Consider the following 21728-nt stretch of genomic DNA (forward strand, 5'->3'; position numbering starts at 1 on the left):
ACCCGGGCACTCAGATGGGAATTTCACTGCAGTCAGTAGTTTCCAAACTCATGTAGGCATCTGCTGGAATCTGGCTAGTTTGCAATATATTTCTGAATATTTCTGAGAGAGAACAGAAGGTACTCTTTGCTTATGGAGGAGATCCTGCGTTGGTTAAAAAGGAGAATGTACAGAAAGGACGTATACTAGTATTTCTATCTATCTGGCCAACAGATGCATTTGATAATTCACAGTAACTGTGAGAGAAGCAAGTTTATTCAAACCACATGAACCCTTCCTTCACATTTGTCAGGGTGCCCCAACCCATCACTTCCCACTGTCATTTGATATGATATAAACTCCTGACATACCTACAGTTCTGCAACTGTCCAGCCAAAGAAAGACAAACTGTATATATTTTTGCCACCAAGGTTTTTTATTAGAATGCAAGTTTCGCAGTACATACTGAGGACACAAGCTCTGCATGCATTTACAGGTCTATGGCCTTGCTCAAACTTGCTGAGCAAGAAGACCAAATACCTCTAGTGGCTGGCAACCCTGCTCATGGCAGAGCACCAGAACTAGTGAATCATTAAGGTCCCTTCCAACCCATGCCATTCCATAATTCTATCATCTCTCTTTTTTTTTTCTTTTGCCCTATCTCCTCTTCAGAACTGCAGTTTTAAGTTAGGCTAATCAGTAATGTTTGGTAGTGAGGAAAAGTGCTAGGTCCACAACTCCCATAGGGAAAAATAACAAATGCATTTTAGGAACCTTGTTCTTCAAAGGAATTACATCCACTTGGATCTTACTCATGCCTTTAAGACTGAAATCTCAACTCATTTTTGGGTGTCCTTTTTAATTTAACCTAACTCTGAAAAGTACAAGTCATACTGAAATGACAGGCCAGATAAAAGGAGGACTTGCTTAGAAAACAAATCAATGTAACTGCAACACACACAAACTGACACTGAGAAGTTGGGAGCAGACTTTGTTACATCACCTGTTACCACACTGTTATCCGACAAAATGCTTTGCACTGAGATTCAGTCACAAATCTTTACAGGGCCCCTGAATCGAAAATGACTGGATGAGAAGAGAAATGCAGCTGCCTCTGTGTCTCTCCTTGCAGGGAAAAGAAACCAGCACTGTGGCTTAATGTCTGCCTGACACTAATTTTATCATTTTTAAGAAGCTCGTTCTTTTCCCCCTCCTTTCCAACACGAATCACTGCTGTAGCTGCACTGATTCTCAGGTTTCATGCCACGACTGAGTGCCTGCTCCAGCTAAATCTCGGCACAGCAGCAAACAGGCCCTGCAATCACCAGGTCAAACCTGGCCCCTGAAAAGACACCCTGCTCTCAGGAACAGAGAGAGGAATCCAGCTGCTTCAAAACAGGAGAGCAAAGGAAACTGACCTGATGCTGAGACACAGCTAGCAGACCTGTTCAAAAGATAAACTGCTTTATGAGCAGGCTGCTCTACCTGCAGAAGCACTTTTTTCCTGCTAGGTACTGTCTTTTCTCTGAGATGAGAGTAATGGAAAGTGATGCATATCAGAGAATGTACTCAACTCTTTTTGTGAGAAAATTGGATTTATGATTATTTATACTACGCTGAGCTAAAGAAATCAGAAAGTACTTGGAAGGGATTACATTGCCTTGTATGCAGGAGCTTATATTCCTTAAAAATAAGCAAGCTGATATGACCTATCTCTGAAAAACATACTCCAATTTTATCTTTACTACAAACAGCTACATCTTTCACCACGGGGGATGGACTATGTTCTCAGCGTATACTGAGAACATTTTAACAGAGATGAGTTGCTCTGTGAAACAGATCTGAAGGTGTTCAATGTACCATGTGAGATTAGAGGAACAACAGTCTGCATCTGCAGGTCACAGCTCAGACTAACAGAGTGCCAGCTTTGCATCAATCCTGCAGAGTGGTGAAATGTAATGGTGCAGTGCTTGAACATTAAGTGCAATTCATAACACAACAACAAGCCACATCAGTGAACATCAAGTTAAGGAACACAGGAGGCCCGTCTTCCTTCAGCTGTTTTGCAGGGTATCAAGGATCCAGCTTGATACTGAAAGGAAGAAGATGAACTAGGACGAAGTTCTACTTCTATTTCAACTCTTACTTGGTGACATCAGAACTCTTCCCAAACACCAGTGAATTCAGGCTTACAATATCATATTCAACAGGGGAAAACTCATTAGGAGAGTTATCAGTTTGTCTGCTGATACAGAAGAAACCCAGAGACCACAAACTTTCAGCCAACAGTTTGCATATGATAACTCACATTTCTTACCAGCAGGGTTTTGGTAGTGGGGGGTGACTGGGATGACCTGTGTTCTGGGAGGCCATGCACAGCCCCTTGCAAGTCACAGCTACTTTCAACAGTCACACCTCCAAGGGGGCTGTGGGCAAACCATGCTGGACAAGGGACTGTGTCCCCCAGTTAACAAACGCTGGTGTAGTAGAAAACAAGCAGCAACCAGCAGAAATAAAACATCACAACCCTTGCTTCCTGCAGAAACCCTGACCTCACCAAAGGGACTGGCCATGGCTGAGTGCAACATGTAGCACAAGCATGGTGAGCTGAGACTCTGAAAACAGGATGAAAAGCTTTTTACTCAATTTGAAAGCATTTCTCTCCTGAGTATTTTATTATTGTTATTTTGTCCTTTTACTTCTCATTATATCATCTAATCAAAAAGTTTCTGTTAACTGATAGTAAATGAAGCAAAATTTCCCAAATCAAGACTATTTTGCTCAAGATGTGCTCATTACTTAAAAGCCTGAGCAAAAAAACAACCCAAGAGTGTTACTTGACATGGCTGAACTGCCATTTGAGCAGTAAGCTGCTGTGCTTCTACAGCTGCATTAAAAGCCTCACTAAAAAACAACTTTAGATTGCTTTAAGTATCCTCTAAAAGTGGTAATCTACACAGGTTGAAGAAGGAATGGAAGTAATAGACATCACACAACTAGACCGCTTGAGAAAGGCTCAGAAGTAAAACAAGGTGAACTGTGCCAGTGGAGAATAAAATCAGTCACTCAGGAAGCAAGTGCAAATCAGATGCTACATATTAAACTCAAACCATAATTTAGTTTCTGATAAACTCCCCCAGAGACATGCCACTAGGGTCTTCTGAGGGCTCCCATGCTGCACGCTGCCTCTTGTGTCTGTGAACTGTGAGAAAGGGGAGGTGTGTTCTCAGACTCACTATTTTCTCACAAATCAGCCAACTGGACATGCCTTGCTTCCTTCAGGACCACCTGCAGGATCACTAAGTGTGCCAGCTTCCTTTTTTTTTTCCACACAAAAAGGCTGTCTCCATGAGAGTCTTAGGGGTCTGTCAAATTAACACAGCCTTGAAGATGGAAGGAAGATAAGCAGAACTTTAATCTATACACTCTGTGTGAACAAAAGCTAAGAATGGGAGGGAGGAACCCTATTTGACTCATTTGCCTCATTTGATTCATAACTGTTACATCAGCTTACAAATGCTGATAAAATCTATTTTAAACAAAGACTAAAAGTCCTGCCAGCAGGCTAATATTACTATTTATCTACTGCCTACTTCCCTAGTTATTCTCCCTTTTTGAAGATGTGGTGATAAATCAGTTGCCTTCCTGTTTATTAAAGCATGTGGCAGTCTGTTTATTTAATCAGCTCTTGGCCCATTTTCTAATTAAGGGAGATAATGTGGGCTCATTTCCTGCCATGGTGAACCTGGTAGGGCACAGGTTGTCCTCAACTATAGCAATAAAATAGAAGATTATTTGTAATGTCTGCTTTTGTTTGGGAGCACCTCCCCTTCTCTGTGCCCAGCTGAAGACAAAAATGCAGATATTTGTGTTTTTTTCTTCATTTCCATGCTGCTGACAGCCACCCAAGTTGAGGACAGGGAGATAGAAGAAAGCAGGTGGGGCTCTGTCATTTTGCTGATACTGTGCCTTTCAGGCAGCTGGAACAGTTTTCTGGAAGCTCCTGCAGCTCAGCAAAGTTCAAAGCATCCTATGCTGAAACTAAGGGTAATTTTGTGAGGGGAGCAAATGCTGGAATACAAGGAAAAAGCAAACACCAATGCAGCAAGCACGTTCCTAGCTCCTGCTATACTTGGGCCACCTCCTGCACCACTCTGGCCTCAGGCTTTCATCTGTATGCTTAGCACAGGAATTTTGCTAATCTCTTCTTGTGGCATCAAATCATTTTTTGTGCTCTTTGTATCCCAAAGCAGGGAAGGATCTTGTAGCTGACTAACTGTCTCCTCTCTTCCTACCTCTGAGATATCTCACCTCATCTTGTTTGTGACACAGCTTCAGAGATCAACAGCTACAACAAATCCAGAATCCCTGGTCTGCCAAAGAAGTTCTCTTTTACAGGGCACCTACTCATCCTTACCAGACATTTAGATGGTGTATTAAGTTCTCCATCTATAAAGGAATGACAGAAACATTACAGGTTACTTATATGTGCCATATACAGCATCTTTCAGTGGGACTCGTGAACTGCTGCAAACAAGACCACCCTCTTTGTCTCTGTTCACTGGCTCTGCTTCAATCATCATAAGCACATACATGTACAACTCTGCAATAGCTCAAGCTCCCACAAAACCACCACTTCCAGAAATATTTAATACCAGCTATGCTGTACATCTCTGTGCAATGTGCCTTTGTGAGGAACAAGTGAAAGCCTGTGGACGCGGTCCTGTACAGCTCGCTCTAGGAAACACTGCTTTCAGAGGAGCATGTTGGACTGTGTTGCATCTGCAAGTGTCAGTCAATTGCTGCTGCTCTTGTGCCTCCATTGGTGAAGGGCGAATGGTTGGACTGGATGATCCTGTGGGTCTTTTCCAACCTTAGCAATTCTATGATTCTATGACTCTCTGAGCTAAAAAAATACCCCAGTCATTCTAAATAAGCTGTGCAATATAGTACTTTCCAAATTCTGGCCAACAGAGAAATGCTGCCCCAGCACCTTCTGAAGTTGGTGCACAGTGAGGATACCTTTTGAATTGTCTTTCTTATTTGCCTACACTTCTATTTTACTTACATTTGCAGACAACAGCCTTACTTTTGAAAACAGTAAGTTTCATTTTGATCTGCCTTCAGCCAAAAGGAAGTGTCTGGTTTTGTTATGCTGTCAATTGTCTGAGTCTCTGTCTCACCTCATTTGTTTCACTTAGATCCAAACCTAACACGCTCAATATTTTCAAAAACACCTACTTAAAGATTTCTAAAAAATCCCATTTCACCTTTATATACACCGCTGTTCTCATCACACGCATGCAACTGGATGCTACAAGTATCACGCTGTTACTAACTAGTGAATAAAAGACAGCATAAAATTATATATAAAATATATAATACAGGAAGGAGGAAGAGAAAAATGAACTTCTATTGTAAAATAAAGCATTTCCCACCTTGTATTTTTCCATACAAAATACACTGCATTTTTATCCTCTGACTACTCTGCATCTCACAAATGCTGCAGTAGATGAAAAAAGGTCCCTGGACAGAAGCCAAGTTCTTCGCTTTAAATTGCCTTTGATCAACCACAGAGAAAATCCACTGCAGCAAGTGTGGGAAAAGCTCAGTGAAGGTTGGCTGAATATTTCCTAGAGCTTTCTCCTAGACCTCACACTTACCAAAGGCTCTAGTTCTTTGCGGTCTATCAGGTTGAGCTCTGTCACAAAGTAATAAAAATGCTTGTAGCAGGTATTGACGTGGGCCTCGGCCCCAATGAGGATGATACGGTCAAAATGATGAATGTAGACGTGAACAAATACCCGAAAAAGCCGGCAAAGTATCTTCTTGCAGATCTGAAGGAAGTTCTTTGGAAAGGGAACACCTGTAAATAGAGAAGGTAGAGTTGTCACACCAGCTTGTCATCCTGCCAACACAGTGACTTTGGAGTAAAGAAGAAGTTTGTAACTATAAAGCAGGTTATGACTTCTTTGGCCTCCCTTCCACTCCAAAAGACTATGTAACATATGGGTGTCCAACCTTTTGGCTTGCCTGGGCTGCACTGAGTGAAGAGGAATTGTCTAGGGTGTCATTTATGAAGTTTGCTCCGAAGGTAATGCCTCCTATTTATTCCCATGGAAACTATAACAGCTACAAAGAGTACAGTGACACTAATTAATAGAACAAATTCTCAGCTACAACATACTTTTTTCCAGCACAGTCACCACCCTTTGCTCTGCATTTTCACCCATGATGAACAAGAGTCTGCGTGGTGCACTCACAAAAACCACCATTGGAGGTGACCTCTATCACTGTTGCCACTGCTGAAACATACCAACCCACCCATCTTTGTGTGCACATCCTCTGTTTGGTGTCCATAAATGTTCGTAAGCATCAGTGAATGTCAGTGGGTGCCATTTTTTCTGCATAGAAGAATTCAGTTCTATTCCTTTGTTCCATATGCAACTTACGCCAGACACCATTCTGTCAGAGTGCATCCTTGCTGCCATCTGTCACACAGCATTCAAATGGAAAAGAATACTCATGATAGTCCTACCTCTACTGCCATACCACCAACATCTGCCTCTGACAACGTGGGCCAACATTGTAAAATAGGAGGCAATACTTTTAGAGTAGCTCATAAAATATATGATACAGCTAATGTATATGTGGAAAAAAAATTCAATGTTTTTTATTAAAACATAAAAAAGGAGAGCAACAAAACCATAAAAGTAATGGGATACTTGAGCTTGTTTTTCTGAATGTAATGCATCAAGCTGGTTCAACAGAAGTAGCTGCAATTCCTACTAAGGTCAGATTTAGCTTACTGTAGCAGTATAGGTAGCCAAGTACTTAATCATTTTAATGGGTCAAGACTAATAGGTACTGGTTCTTGTTCCCTTACTAGTTTAACAGAGAAACAGCTGTTGGTGGAATATTCAGAAATGTGGTTTTCACTGCTCTGCATACAATCTTAATAACATCAATGGTTTTGCACCCTGAGGTGGCTGTTTCACTTACTGTTATAGCACAGTTTGTCCTAGATGCAACAGACTGTCTTCTGCCCATCTTATTCAAAAGTTCAACATTTTCACAAAGTTAAATTCAATAATGAAGAGAAACTGCAGGACAAATCCCTTTGTTCTCACCTTCCTTGGCCACATGTACCACTCTGTCTGCCGTTTAATAGAAAAGCTCATGAAGACAACCAAGAACAACCATTCCAAAATATTCCTGGAAGTTAGACTACTATACAGTCGGAGACTTGAAAGCAGCAGCAGGAGGAACATTTCCAAACAGACCACCAGGCAACCACAATGTAGCATCAATAATGCCTTCAAAAAACCCTGCCATTAAAAGCTCGTCTTGCATGGCACTGTGTATCACAGAGCAACCACAAACACCTAAAGGATTCACCTACTTCTATGATTGCACTCCAGCACAATGATTTCAGTGCCATCCTCATAACTCTACTTGCTGCTCGGCTTTGTTGCGTTGTCCTGATTTTTCATTTATCCTTCATATTTTTTTTCCATATTTTAACTACATAACTGTAGTTACTGCTTCTTAAAAAACAAGAAACAAAAAAAGCCTCACCACTAACCAGTCCCACAGCCTATGGAATCTGGCTCATGATTTCAACAAGAAAAAAATATTCATTATTTGCAGAAAGGAGATGGAGAAATTAAATTAGCATTCTCACAAGCTTGAGGGCACTGTACTTTCTGGTCCTGAACAGGCATGCTCCAAAATAGAGAACAATTAGTTTCATCTTCCATGGGCTGACAAACAGTTGTTAATGAAGAACATTACTGTAATGAAGAAATATTTTTATATTAACTAAAACAAGCCTCATATATCTAGCTGGCAAAGGTGGACAAATCCTTTACTTCTTTGCAGCCCATGTTCCCACTGAACAGTCACAAGCAGCAGGAGCGAAGGGGTAGCACAGTTTCTGCTGCAGGTGAGAGCTTCTACCTGACAGCCCTATAGGTGTGTAGACACTAAATGTGAGGACATGCAAACAAGACGCAGAAATAACCAATGCAGAACAGCTTGGGGCATATAAACTTGCCACATACCATTTATCCCCGCAGCACCTCCCCAGCTTTGCAAACCTCTCCCTGTCTCACCTACCTGGGCTCTTAAATGAACAGCGAGACACACCTGCTATCACAGATCTGCTACTCTTTGTATTCAGAAACGGACAAGAAGGATGGCAGAAATGCAGTCTCAAAGAAAAAAATATCTAATACAACACAAGACATTCCAAACACAGTTACAGAATGAATTTAAAGTAATGTCATCAAAATTTGAAAAATCAGAGTGAACTGGTTCCAGATTTATACTCTGAGGTCAGAATTTGGCCTAATGTCTCCTTCCCACTGCAACTGTTACTGTTACAAATAAATCAAGCACTGAATGCAATCATTAACAGTGACCCCTAGGAAATGACTAGCTTAGATTTAGATGCTTGACTTGCTGAAGAGTCAACAGTGCTTTAGTTGAGCCTTTCCCCTTCAAGCTCTTTTTAACATGCAGTCCAAGTTTAATAGTTTCTTTCCTGGAAATCTGAAAAAAGGAAAAAATGCCCAAGTATTTATTTAAACTTTGGATTCCTTCTGCAACGAAAAAGATTTCCAATAAAGTTGACTGTCTCAGTATCTGCAAGGTGATACTGTAAAGATACAGAATGTAAAACCACCAAATTAGATTGCTAAGCTATATTAATAAAACGCAAAGAAATACAAAGATGCCAATGGATTTTTGAGCTAGATGCTACTTGCTGAAAAAAGTACTTCTTGGTGCACAAACTGGCAGCCCTGACCTGCCTGCAGGCTGGGACTCAGTGCTGCTGTATGAGAAGAACGTAATGGAAGGATTCTCTTGGTTAACCTGGAGTTCCAAACCCCAGAGGTCCTGATTATGTCCTAGGTAAGTGCCATGTTACACCCATGCTCTCAAACATCCCAGTCATACCATGCAAGCTCCTTTACTTCAGGGCTGTACATGCAACTGAGGAACAATTCAGTAGGGGAATGATGAGTATGCCATAGACAGCAGCAAATACTGCTAATGACAGCCTCCTCCTGTAGCACAGCAGCACTGGCATGCACCAGAAAAGCAGTGGCCAGCCACCACCTCCTTCTTGCTCACACCTCCCTACATGTCCTATGCTTTTCTGCTTCATCTAACAATGCTACGTGCCAGCTTCTACACCTGGGTCAAAGCAGCCCCATGCAGCAGCACAGGTCTGTGAAAGAGCAGTTGGAAAGCTGCATGGCAGAAAAGGATCTGAGGGTGTTAGTCAACAGCTGGAGTAACCTGAGCCTGCAGTAAGCCCAGGAAGCCAAGAAGGTCTATTGCATCCGGGTCTGCAACAGATATAATGTACCCAGCAGGACTAGGGAGGTGATCATCCCTATGTTCTCAGACCTGGTGAGACCACAACTCTTAATACTGTGTTCAGTTCTGGGCCCCTCACTACAAGAAGGATTTGAGTTGGTAGAACACGTTCAGTGAAAAGCAATGAAGCTGATGAAGGGACTAGAAAACAAGAGTTATGAGGGGTGACTGAGGGAACTGGGGTTGGTTAGTCTGAAGAAAAAGAGGCTAAGGGAGACCTCATCATCTTCTACAACCACCTGAAAGGAGGTTGCAGTGAGGATGAGTCAATCTGTTTTCTCAGGTGATGAGTGGTAGGACACAACCAAATGGCCTCAAGTTGCAGTATGGCTGGTTTAGGCTGGATATCAGGGATTATTCCTTTACAGAGAGGCTGATCAGACCCAGGGAAGTGGTGGAGTACCCATCCCTGCAGGCACTCAACAGACAAATGGATCTGTTTTTTAAGGACAAGGTTTAGCAGTGAACCTGTAGTGTTAGGTGTATGATTGGACTTGATGATCTTATAGGTCTTTCTAACCTATATTTTTCAATGATTCTAAGATTCTTTTTACTTGCTAGAAAAGACTACACCTAACATAAGCAGGACTCTGTAAAACTTCCAAAACTCAATTCACTCAATGTGTTTAACAAGTTTTAACACTTTATTTTCTACTGGAAAACAGTGAGACTTTCCCCTTCTTTTACAATCAGTCTTGTTTTCACAGCTCTCCATTGACTTTATTCCATAAGCTGTCTTTCTTAATTTGCCATCAGCTGATTTGCTTCTGTACCTGACTACACTTCTAGATCTAATTCCTTACCACCAAATTGAGACTGAATATGGTACTGATGCTGCTGACCTATGATCTTATTTCTTTGAGTACTTCACAAACATGGTAACAGCAGGCGATATCGAGGTCCACCTCCCATGAAACTCACTGTACAAAAGCAGTATCATTACTGCTATCTGCTAAAAATGCTTGTGCAGTGACCACCAGCAAGTTAATGGTCTACTGGTTTAAAACCCAGCTGCATCTTCTACGATATCAGACTCAGGTGTACTTCGGACCTTTCGTATCTGTGTGGTCTGAAGACTTGCTTCACCCAAGGAAAGACAGTAGGCCCTTTGGCAATTGTGCACAGAAACAGCAATGCACATTTCAAAATCCTTTAGGAGGCCACAGTCACGTGTCATGCTTCTTTAAAAACATACATATAGGAAAAGAAGACTCTTCTCCACTGGCAAAAGGACTGATAATATACTACTGCAAATCCTGCTTAAAAATATGCCAACCGGGAAAATTAAGATTTTTTTTCAGTTTTATGAATGAGAAAGGTGTATTCTTAAAAGCTAATGACCTGGAGAAGGCATCTGAACCAAACTCTTCTCCTCTTGCTCCCTCGGTGTTCTCCTCCTCCTGTTCCCAGTACAAAAATTTGTGAAAGATGCCCTCAGCAATTGCTGGAAACTTCACTGCAAAACACCTACCCTGATCCAAGCAGATGTTTAATGTTATCTCAGAATGTTACTCAAGGAAGCATCTGCCTCAAGTGCCAATGAAAACAACGTTGGTTTTGCAGAACTTTGTTCCTCACCGAAATAAGCTGACAGCTGCAAAAAGTCAGCGATAAACTAGACTACCATGCACCTACATCCTCCTGATCCTGCCCCACTTTCTGCTCTCACATGACAGAAAACAGAACAAAGGAAAATATACTAAAGATTACATGGTGCCATTTATTTTTTCAAGTGCTGCTGCCACTAACGGAAGATACTTATGTTCAAGAGGAAAAGAGCAAAGATCAGAGAACTGTTTGAGGGGTTACAATGCTTGAACATCCTGCACCACTCTCTGATGCTGTACAAGAACAAATGGTTCAAGGCACTAAATTCTGCCATTTACTAATATCTTCATGAGAAGACACTTCTTAGAAGCATGCAAATACCTAGGTATGCAATACCTGAACAGGTGGAGGACACCTGAAGTGACTCTCCTTCAAATCAGAGGACAGAAGGACATGAATCCTTGGGCTGCATAAGCCAGTTCCCTTGCATTATAGGAAAGTTGGCAGTGGCTTGCTCCTGCCTATAACCTGACCTCTTCTGAACCTGACCCACTTTATACTTTTGATTCCACTGCAGCAGAGGAGAAGAGAACTGCAGCACTGGAGAGCAGAATGTTTTTCTGCTGCCTGTACCAAGCACGGCCAGTCTTGCCAGTAAACCCATTAGGATAGACCTGTAGGTCTACAACATGATAAGGAAATTGAGAGCCTTCAAAAGCAGCAGAGTCATGTTTCTGTGATTCTGTAACTTATCAAACACACGGAAGACCCACCTTCACCATAGAAACAAAATGAGATTTGCTGTAACTCTGCATTTTGACAACTTTATATAGCATTAATGTATTCACAGGCTTGGAAATCTATTTGAATAATAAATAGCTCTCTCAGCCTCAGCAGTGCAATGTTACAAGTTAGCAATAGGCAGCCACTTCTGGGGCAGAAAATGGCAGAAAACGTAGACTCACTTGGCGTTATAACAGGTGACAGCTTAGGGTGGGAACAGAGAGTTTGATAATCTGCTGAGTCAACGCAATAAAAAGAAATGCACTAATACAGGAGTCTGACTAAGGCATAAGGGAAAACCTTGCCTCCTCAGCTGGCACACATTTGCTAACAGCTTTGTCCCTCAAGCACTTACCGTGGCCTGACAATTTCTGGGTAATGACTCAGCATCCCATATTGAGTACAGCACTGCCGGTACGGTTTTTATTTTCATTATTTACTTCTGGCATTTTCAGCAAGTAAACATCCTCCTTCCCCACTTATTATAAGAACATTGGAAATAACATGCTGTTCTAAGGGCCCCTCTTAGGCTCACTGCTGCAGCAACGTGAAACGTTACTAGAAGTAAGCAGCCTGGTCTTGGGAGATAAACGGAGAACCAGACAGAACAGCCCGCTGTCTCAAGGACAAGTTATGTTCTGGCCTTAATTGAAAAACAAAACCCACAGTACAACAAGAAATTCAAAGATCTGAAAGGTTGGCATAGTTAATATCACAAAAACAATGTTTGTTCTCCAGATGGCTGCTGTGCTTAACCCCTTACAGAGGGCCACTACGAGACACACTCAGTACAAACAGCTCTCCCAGTACATGCCATGTTCTGATCCTCTGACATCTGCACTGACTTAGGAATCCATTACGCACACAAGGGTTTCTTTAGTGTATAGGAATAACTGTTCAGGAAGATTTAGAAGTTTTAGAGAAGTTATTTTTCCCCTCCAGTAAAATGCAGCTCTCCCATGAGACGGGGAAAGACAAGTAACCAGGAGCATGCAATGGAAGCTTCATGGAAGTCAGAGTTCCGTTCCAGAAGGCCAGGTGAAAGCAGGAACGGAGCCCAGGACCCTGACACTGCTGGAGTTAACCTTGCCTTGCAGTACAGCTGCCTCCAGCCAAGCCCGGCATCTGGGAGAGAAATCTGGAAGCTGATAAGCAAGAGCCACTCAGGGCTTCCAGAGCAGCTTTCAACCAAACCATGCCTTTATATCATTGCATCTGGGGATAACACAACAGGTGCTTTTTACTACTCCGCTTTTACAGCTGTTGAAGGAGTTGTTAAATTGAATGGATCCGTCAGTGTGAGAGAAAGGAGTCAACCCCTCCCAGCACACTGAAGCATTCTCAAACATAGGGGTGCTAAGCCACAGCTGCTCTTCAGAAGTCTGCAGCTGCAGCCCAAGGAACTTTGTCCCAGCTGACACCAATCCCTCTCCTTGCTAAGCCAGGGGCACAAGGGTGAATTCAAGTATTTCGATTGCATGTGTTCTGATAAAACTTTGCTCCTAAAGCACAAGCCAATGACCCTTGGATTTACAAGATAATCAAAACCTACAATTACCCATACAAAGAAGACCAAATGATGTAAATGGACTCTTCCAATAGGTCGCAGATAGGTAAGAGCTCTCTCTTCAAATGCCTAAGTTTCCAGGTACCATCTGGTACCTGGAAATCCAGAGACAATTTACCACTTCTGACCCTGAAAATGGGTCTGGAAAGTCAGTGAAGTATCCTTCTTGTAAAGCATCACAGAGCTAAGCAACATAATATTATTGTATTGCCTCTAGCAAAGGATAGTTACAACATCAATTTCAAAAGCTACACTGATTTGAGCTTAACAAAATATTTTTGCAAGATGTAGTTAAAGTTTTTAATGAAAATACATCCATAAAAATCAAACGCTCTGCAGAACAACAGCTCTTGAACATAACAAATGAAAGGAATATTTTAAAACATACCTGGCCAAAAGTACGTCCATTTGCTGTATTACCAAATTCAACTGTGAAAGGAAAGCGCTCTTAATTTACCAGAGTAAAAATTCCTCTTTAAAAGACCATTCACAAGGTTAATGCACTCCTCTTCTTTCCCTTCATCCAATTGTCAATCATCAGTTCTTGGAATAATAAAGATTTCTGAAAGTCTTGAATATGACCTCTAGCAGAAACACCTCAGAGTCAACCAGGTATGGGCAATATCAGAACAGGAATCATCAATAGAACTTCTATTTACTATGTACAGAGTATTTCTATGCTGGAACAGTTTCAGCTGCATGAACTCTTCCTGGGGTCTTGTAAACTGCCTATAAACATTTTCTGCAATTCCATTTAATGCTGACTGAGTATCACATAACTGAATGGAGAATAAAGCAAAGATTGTTTTTGTTTCATTTCTCTTCCTTGAAGCTATTTATTTCATGTAAAATAAAACAGTCAATAGACCTTTATTTTCATATCTGAAAATCTTGAAAAAGAGCAAAACCAAAACCAGAAAGTATATATAAAGTATCTGCTTTCCATACAAACTAATAAAATTCTTTTTTGTGTATGTACAAACAGTATTTATCTCCATCCCACTTCTCAGACATACAATGGATACTGCTCACACTTCTGCCTTTCCTTTCACCTCACACCTAAAACTGAAAAGCTCTTCAGATCCCCACACTGTTTTTATTATACAGGGGCAATTTAACTGAAAACAGTATTTATAGGTATTTTTGTTCTTTCTAGCACAATTCTAGAAACCTACACTAAGACTTACCATAGAGTGGTTTGGGTCAGAAGGGGCCTTTAAGACCATCTAGTTCCAACCCCTTGCTGTAGGCAGAGACACCTCCCTCTAGACCACATTGCTCACAGCCCCATCCAGCCTGGCCTGGAGTGCTTCCAGGGAGGGGGCATCCACAGCCTCCCTAGGCAACCTGTTCCAGTGTCTCACTACTATCACAGTAAAGAATTTCTTCCTTATATCCAGTCTAAATTGACCCTCTTCCAGTTTAAAGCCATTTCTTCTCATCCTGTCACTACCTGCCCTTACAAAAAGTCCCTCCCCAGCTTTCCTGTAGGCTCCCTTTCAGGTACCAGAAGGCCCCTGTAAGGTCCCCCTGGAGCCTTCTCTTCTCTCTCTGGAGCCCCAGCTCTCCCAGCCTGTCCTTGCAGAGGAGGTGCTCCAACCCTCTCGTCATCTTTGTGGCCCTTCCCTGGACCCACTCCTACAGCTCCATGTCCTTCTTGTGCTGAGACCCCAGAACTGGACACAGTACTCCAGGTGAGGCCTCACGAGAGCAGAGTAGAGGAAGAGAATCACCTCCCTGGACCTGCTGGTCACATTTCTCTTGATGCAACCCAGAATACGGTTGGCATTCTGGACTGCAAGCGCACACTGCCGGCTCATGTTGAGTCTTTCATCAACTGACACCCCCAAATACTTTTCCTCAGAGCTGCTCTCAAGCCATTCTCCACATTCTACTTATGCTAGCAAGAGTGATTACTGCAGTTCAGTGGCAGAGCACAACACATTTTTCAGTTTATTGCTAAGAGACTGATTTATCTGTATGTTTAACATTAATCATCTCAGGACAAAACGTTCATTCATCCTTATGTTTCATGTCTTAATGTCGGTATGTTTTTATCTATATGTTTAATTAAGTTTACATGATCTCTGCCACTGTTCGTGAGGTGTTTAACATCAATCACCTTTTAGGCTTATGGAGATTTATATGGTCCTGCTGCAAGTAACACAGTCAGAAAGCAAACCAAGATCTTGAATTGATAAAACTTGTGTGTAAAACCTCACAAGTGCTGGCAGCTTTATGTATCTGGACACCTAAAATTTTCTGTGTGTAAAGAAGACATATAAGAGAGTATGGTCTTGGCTCAGCAATTATCCTGAAATATCTTCAAGCAGGAGGCACAGAGTGTTGCAGGTTATCCTTGCAACCTCTGTAGAGTTTGCAGGCTTTGAGTCTGTGTATTCAGGATCTGATTACCAGGGAACTGAGCAAGACGAAGATCATCTGCACCTGACGAAGCTGATGAAGAGACAAAATACACTAGCACTTGGAGGGATGTCTGCTGTGTATTTTTGAAGAAAAAAAAAAAAAAGGATGATCAAGAAGTAGGCAGAGAGCTTCAATCCACTGCAGCTTCACTTTGCTGACACGCACTTACTATTAGAGCAGGTCAAGGCTCTGGCAAGCTGGAGCAGACCTTCAAAACAGTTTCATTTTTGCAATCTGAAGAGTATCCATAGGTTCTATGCTTAAGCCAGCACTTCCACAGAGGGAAAAGCATGAATAAATCATAAAAGAACACAGATTTGTTATTTTCCTCCTGTTTACTCACAAGACAGCTGTTTGTATTTCTGGTTTCTAAAATCCTGAAGGCAGTATCAATAACAGACAACTAAAGCCTCCTCTTAACCCAGTGAGGATTACCAATTCAATGTGCCTTGAAACAGAAGATCTTCATGCTGGTGAGTGGGGCAGGCCAGCAACTGATCCTTTGGTGATGTTCCAGGAAGCTGAGTGCAATTTGTTACAAGAGTATTTTACAACAGGAGAATACATGTTATACATGGCAGATACTGACCAGTCCTTGAGACCACAGGCTTAAGGAACTGTGCCTTCTTTTTTCTCCCTATCTCAGAGATAAACACAGGACAGCAACGTCTTCACATGGCCATGGAAGTGTTTAAAGAACAATGTCCATGAACACTTATAGCTCCCGAGCAAAGAGTTCATTGCTAGCAACTGCCATGGGATAAAACTGATGGTCTGCAAGGACCAAATACTTGACTTTCTCAACTTGGATTGCATAGTTCCTAATCAAGACCAGAGCAAAACAGTGAGCAGAAGACTTAATTGGGTATTATTGGGTTATGGTAATTGGTATTATATTGGGTTCATCTATTGCATTTAAGGCTGAACATCTGACTCTTAAGAAAAATTACTGAAGAGGGTCTCTGGTCCACCATCCAGATTCAGCACGAGTTTGTGCTGGGAAATACAACGGCAGTTGAAGAAAAATGAAGAAAAATAATTGGAGACTGTGTTCAAAAAACTGCTATATTGACTGTAAAAAGCAAGACAAAGAAGAAGTGGTATGAAAGAAAGAGGTGACTCCATTTGGCTATAACAGAATGATACCTTAGTGTAGTGTTTATCAAAATTTAGGACACAGAAATTCACTCATTAATTGCTTCATCAAGTCATACTTTCTACCTGCAGGATAATTGGGAATCCACTTATTTCCAGAAACACTGCTTTTGTATTAGTGAAAAATGAGATAATACCAAGGAAAAAAAAAACAATATATATATTTATGTATATATTATACATACTAATTAATGTTAGAAGTTCAAAATTTCTATTTCAGGAAACTGAGCCACATTTACTTGGAACCCCTGAATACAACTGTCCAAGAATTGCAATATATACATACATGCACACAAAATCTTCTAGTATGTCCCCAGAATTAACTGCAAGGTTTGAGTCTTCTTGATTCTGAGAGAAGCTTGAAATGCAAACTCTAAAGACAGAATCAAGAATATTACACAGACTTGTTAAAAAACCTCTCTGTTACTAAGACAGAAAGCTCAATTAAAAAGTGCCTTTTAAATTGTGTGTGAGTTCTTACACATGACAGTGGTCCCCACTCATTTAAAATTTGCTATGGATCATTCTAAACAAAATACTTTGCTATGGTTTCAGCTATTGCTCCGTGGGACCCTCTGTAAGTCACAATAATCCCAACAAAACTGTTGCCACTGCTCCTGAGGGTATCAACAACCAGGCAAGAGGAAGAATGCATTATACATAAGTAAGAGAAATCTCTCCCTGTGTACAGATCATGAAGCAGCATGTATATTTTGTCACACTTTCACTTCCTTCCTAGCAGGAGATTTGAGTGTTAGGATAAATGCTGCATCAATCCCTGAATCTGAGATGCATGTGGCACCTTGCCAATTCCAAAGATCTGTTTATAGCACAGATGTTTTCACTATGGACTACTAAGTATAAAAAGCAGCTGTAGTATCTCTGTTGAACTTTCTCGTGCAAAAAGACGAGCTTGTAGCAGCTCTAAAAACATTAAAGAAAGAAATCCAAGTGCAAAACATGTAACCTCAGTGGTTAGCATATAAATCAACCTCTTGCATCCGCTTACCTTTTAATTATTGTTTCCAGTTAAATTTAAGCTGTAACAACCGAGATCTCTTAATTAAAAGTTTATCTTCAATTTTTCTGACAAGCCCTTTGTGTGACAGAGATGAGTGATCTCTGCCATTCTGATGGGCAATCATTTAAGAAAGCCCACAGTCTGGGGGGAGCAGGGGGAGATAATACAACCTCCAAAAGCAAATTCCCTAAACTGTTCTTTGAGCATCTGATTTCATTAAAGCATCACGCTCCTGTTGTGAGGAAGCTGTGGGCACTAGTAAAATAAAAATTGCATGACAGCACAAAGACAGTTGATGGTAAGATTCTGTAGGGTTACCAATGACTATTTCACGTCTATTGTTTATGATGCTATCTGAGAAGGGTGGATATAAGCTCAGGCCTAATATTAAGCACAGAAAGTAGGATTTTGTGGAATCACAGTGATGTCCCACTTCTTTTGCTCTTTGTCCTTTGCTTTACGTCATTTATGCCCCTTGTCAAATTAACTGCAAAATATTTCTCCCTACAGTGGCGGATTGCAAAGCTCTCCCGAGTTCTGCCAGGCTTTAAGGTCTGGCCTTCCTCCCACTCTTGCTGTCTTCTATAACAGTAAACTTTGTAAAGACAAATTGTCTGTCAGTTAATCATTTGACTTAGTTTTGATACCTTACAAATTTCTTCATTAGCTTGATGTTCATTAGCTTGTGCATTATTTCAAACCTCAAGTTTCATTTAGCTTTTTTTAATCTAAAACTAATATTCTGTGATGAGAAAGCTGTGAACATCTCAGTGTGACAAAGGACAGAATAAAACTAACCAACAGTTAATTCTCTTAAGCACTTTTGGGTCTAGTTAGCATACTTTGAATGTGATGTTGGCAAAACTGCGAATGGTACCATGAATTGATTCTTATCTGTCCAGCTCCTGCAGTTAGATAGAAATCAGTAGTGCATATTGAAATTGCCATGAGGTTTAACTACTTCTACAGCCCACTAGAAATAAAAGGTTTCTGATTTGTGTGTGATCCACGTGGATAAATGCACCTTGCTCAGAACTACGATGAAAAAAATGAGGCTGCTTCATCACAGCATTTGAAAAAAGAAATGTAGCTCCCAGCAAAAACGCAAGCCCAGGAAGAAACAGAAGGATTATTCTGTGCTGAGACTTTCTGCACAAAGCTTTTATCATGACTCTTTGGAGCTCCCTTGCGATACTGCATAAAATGCCAGAGAACAGCTCTTCCTCCAGCAATGACAAAATTAGTATGCACAGAAGCCCAGACTGGTTATGACCAAAAATCCCTGTGGCTCCTGGGATGTGTCCAAGCACTGAAATTGAACAACACCCCTAAACCCAACAAATAAACAGATTTCTTACCTACTACTTCCTTAAACATCTAAAATTTTTAATAGTGATGCAAACAATGCGGGTAAGACAACAACAAAAATGCTGTTGTACTCAGTGCCCAATGTACCACTATATTAATAACTTCAAATATCTATTACACTGCCAAAGATAGCAGAGATTTTCAGCTTACCATCCACCACTATGTCTGTCTTCCTGAAGCTTAGAAATCAGGCAGATCCAGCTCCCATGCTAGAATAGTGGCCAGCTACTGCTCTCCATGCTTGCATTGCACCCCTCTGCTCAGCAAGCTCCTGTCATATGGATATACACCTAAGCTAGCTCCTCTGCTCCCAGATCAGATGTATCTCCACACCCTTCCTCACCCTTGTTGGTCTCTGAAATTTCCTAACAAGACGTTCTCTGTGATGAAGAGACCACAACTATGAAATGTAGGTATTTGCACAATAGTAGAATTACATCTTTTGTTTGGCTGCACTGTTTTTCTTAATCTGGATGGTAAGAGTCACCTTAGACACAATCACTCTACAAAGAAACTAGGCTTTTTTCTTGAACGCACCACTTCATACCTCACCTATACCAACATACATCTGCTTTTTTATTGCAGTTACTGTCCCACGGGATCTGCAGTTCTTCCAAGTCAGCCCCTGTTCTGCTTGAATACTTTCCTATCACCAACAAACATTATCTGTCATTTCAGTGCTAACACTCTTCTTGCCTCTTACTTATGAGCACACTAAAGAATCCACATCCCAGCATGTAAGGCTGTAGAACTCCACTGCTGACTGTACCAAGTTCCACAGTGCAAGATTTCAACCACCTACCCCTCCTCTTCAAGTCCTTTTCTAGCCAACAATTTATGCATTTAACATCTGTACTCCAGCATTGCAAAAGTGGCTTTTAGTACACAAACGTCATAGTTGTATCATGAGCAAGAAGGTACTTTTTTTCCATAAGCATTCATTAAAAAAAAAGAAAAAAAGGTGAAGAAAGATAGGGAAAATCCCTTGTATACAGTGTTCTTCAGTTCCATTGGAACTTAAGTTGCAAAACCAGAAAAATCCTCTACGCATCAGGAGGTAACGTGAGACAGCTCAATTGAGAAAGCACTGAAAATAAGTCAGAAAATCAACTCACCCTGAAGCAAGTTTTCCAGAAGACTAAAGTATACAGTAAAATGACTCCGTGGTGATGCGTCTGCTGAAAACAGACTATTTCTTTTTGAAACTTTTTCTGTTGGTCACAGTTATACTCATGTTGTCACATCCGGTTATTCAGAGTATTGTCACAGTGCAGTCAAAAAGTTAGGGAAGAGGGCTCAGATGAAAAAATACAGAATGTCAGGAGACGTAGTGCAGAAGACAAAGCTTCTGGATACAGAGAAGGATTTTAATAAGATAAAAATGATATTTGAGTTGACTGATTCCAGGGAGAAATAAAAAGGAGCCAGGAAGAGAGGGTCATACTTAATTCCTGATATAAAGCAGCAACAGGCTAGCTTGTTATACCTTTCCTTGCAGTAATACCTCTTTTAAATGAATGGTTAGACTCTTTTGGAAAGAAAAGTACCATGTTCAAGTACCAATTTCAGTTGCCACTGAAGCTGGAGTGTCTGTTCTCTACTCAGCTACCCCCCACCCCAAAATCCCCTGCAAGGTGCTAACAGACAGTTAGCCATGGCAGCTTAACTAACACTTTCAGCTCTGTGTACACGTGCATGCCATCACCAAGAACTATCCTGGTGCCTTAAGTGTATAATGATTTTGTAAACAGCTCCTCCCACTCTATAGCTCAAATAAATCTTTTACAGCCTTCCAGCTCCTCTTCAATCATTCAGTCAGGAAGATAATACCTTAGAGTGACCATTCCTTCCAGGCACATTTAGGCACAGCTGGACTGGCTGGCCCTGACTATAATGCATTATTACCATAAGCGTTCTGGACCCAGTAATGTGACTCTCCTTTCTAATTTCGACCTTCCTTACTTTTTCCCTAGAATCATGGGCTCAGATTCATAGACTGCCCATTGCCCTGTACTATGAGCTGCCTCCTGTGCACTCCAAGCATCCAGAAGGCAAGGACTCTTCAAAGGATCTCTGAAGTCTGGCATTTATACTTAAGTGCTCAAATTATTAGTACTTTCTGATAGTTTTGGCAGAGGTAAACACTGCACTGGGATTTTAAAAGCCTCTCCATGCTCTTATTTTTTCTTTTTTCCTTAGAGACCACCAAAACTGGAAGTTGGTGTCAAAGAGTTTTGCGCTCCTGCATTACTTCAAATATTTTTTAAACAGGAAGACAACTCAAAATCCGATTGTGAACAGCAGATGATGTTCATAAATACATGAAATCTAAACTGGATCCTTTGTGGCTGTCTGCCTCTCGGGATAACCATATGAGCTACAAGGCAATGTGTGCAGCTCAAATGTGGTACGCAGATGGAAAGTTTAATAGGTATCTTTAAGTACCATTAGATGATTTTACAGCTGTTGCTTGTCCCTGGCCAACAAGGGGAA

At 41.2% G+C, this 21728-nt stretch overlaps 1 protein-coding gene across 16 annotated transcripts in view; it reads right to left on the bottom strand.

The window, feature by feature from the left end:
• MOB3B (MOB kinase activator 3B) overlaps positions 1 to 21728 on the bottom strand; it is an 87010-nt gene that overhangs the window by 14681 nt on the left and 50601 nt on the right. For 5 of the 16 annotated variants that reach the window (XM_046905838.1, XM_046905836.1, XM_046905837.1 and 2 more), the window contains one exon: positions 5643 to 5845. The exons of 7 other annotated variants lie outside the window; for them this stretch is intronic. In XM_046905838.1, coding sequence (XP_046761794.1) covers positions 5643 to 5845 — 203 coding nt within the window. Of the gene's footprint in view, positions 1 to 4290; positions 4429 to 5642; positions 5846 to 21728 lie in introns of all 16 variants that reach the window. 4 more of the 16 variants (XR_006932467.1, XR_006932468.1, XR_006932466.1 and 1 more) reach the window with 1 other exon arrangement.

The sequence above is a fragment of the Gallus gallus genome, chromosome Z, assembly GCF_016699485.2.
Source record: "Gallus gallus isolate bGalGal1 chromosome Z, bGalGal1.mat.broiler.GRCg7b, whole genome shotgun sequence".
Classification (NCBI taxonomy): domain Eukaryota; kingdom Metazoa; phylum Chordata; class Aves; order Galliformes; family Phasianidae; genus Gallus; species Gallus gallus.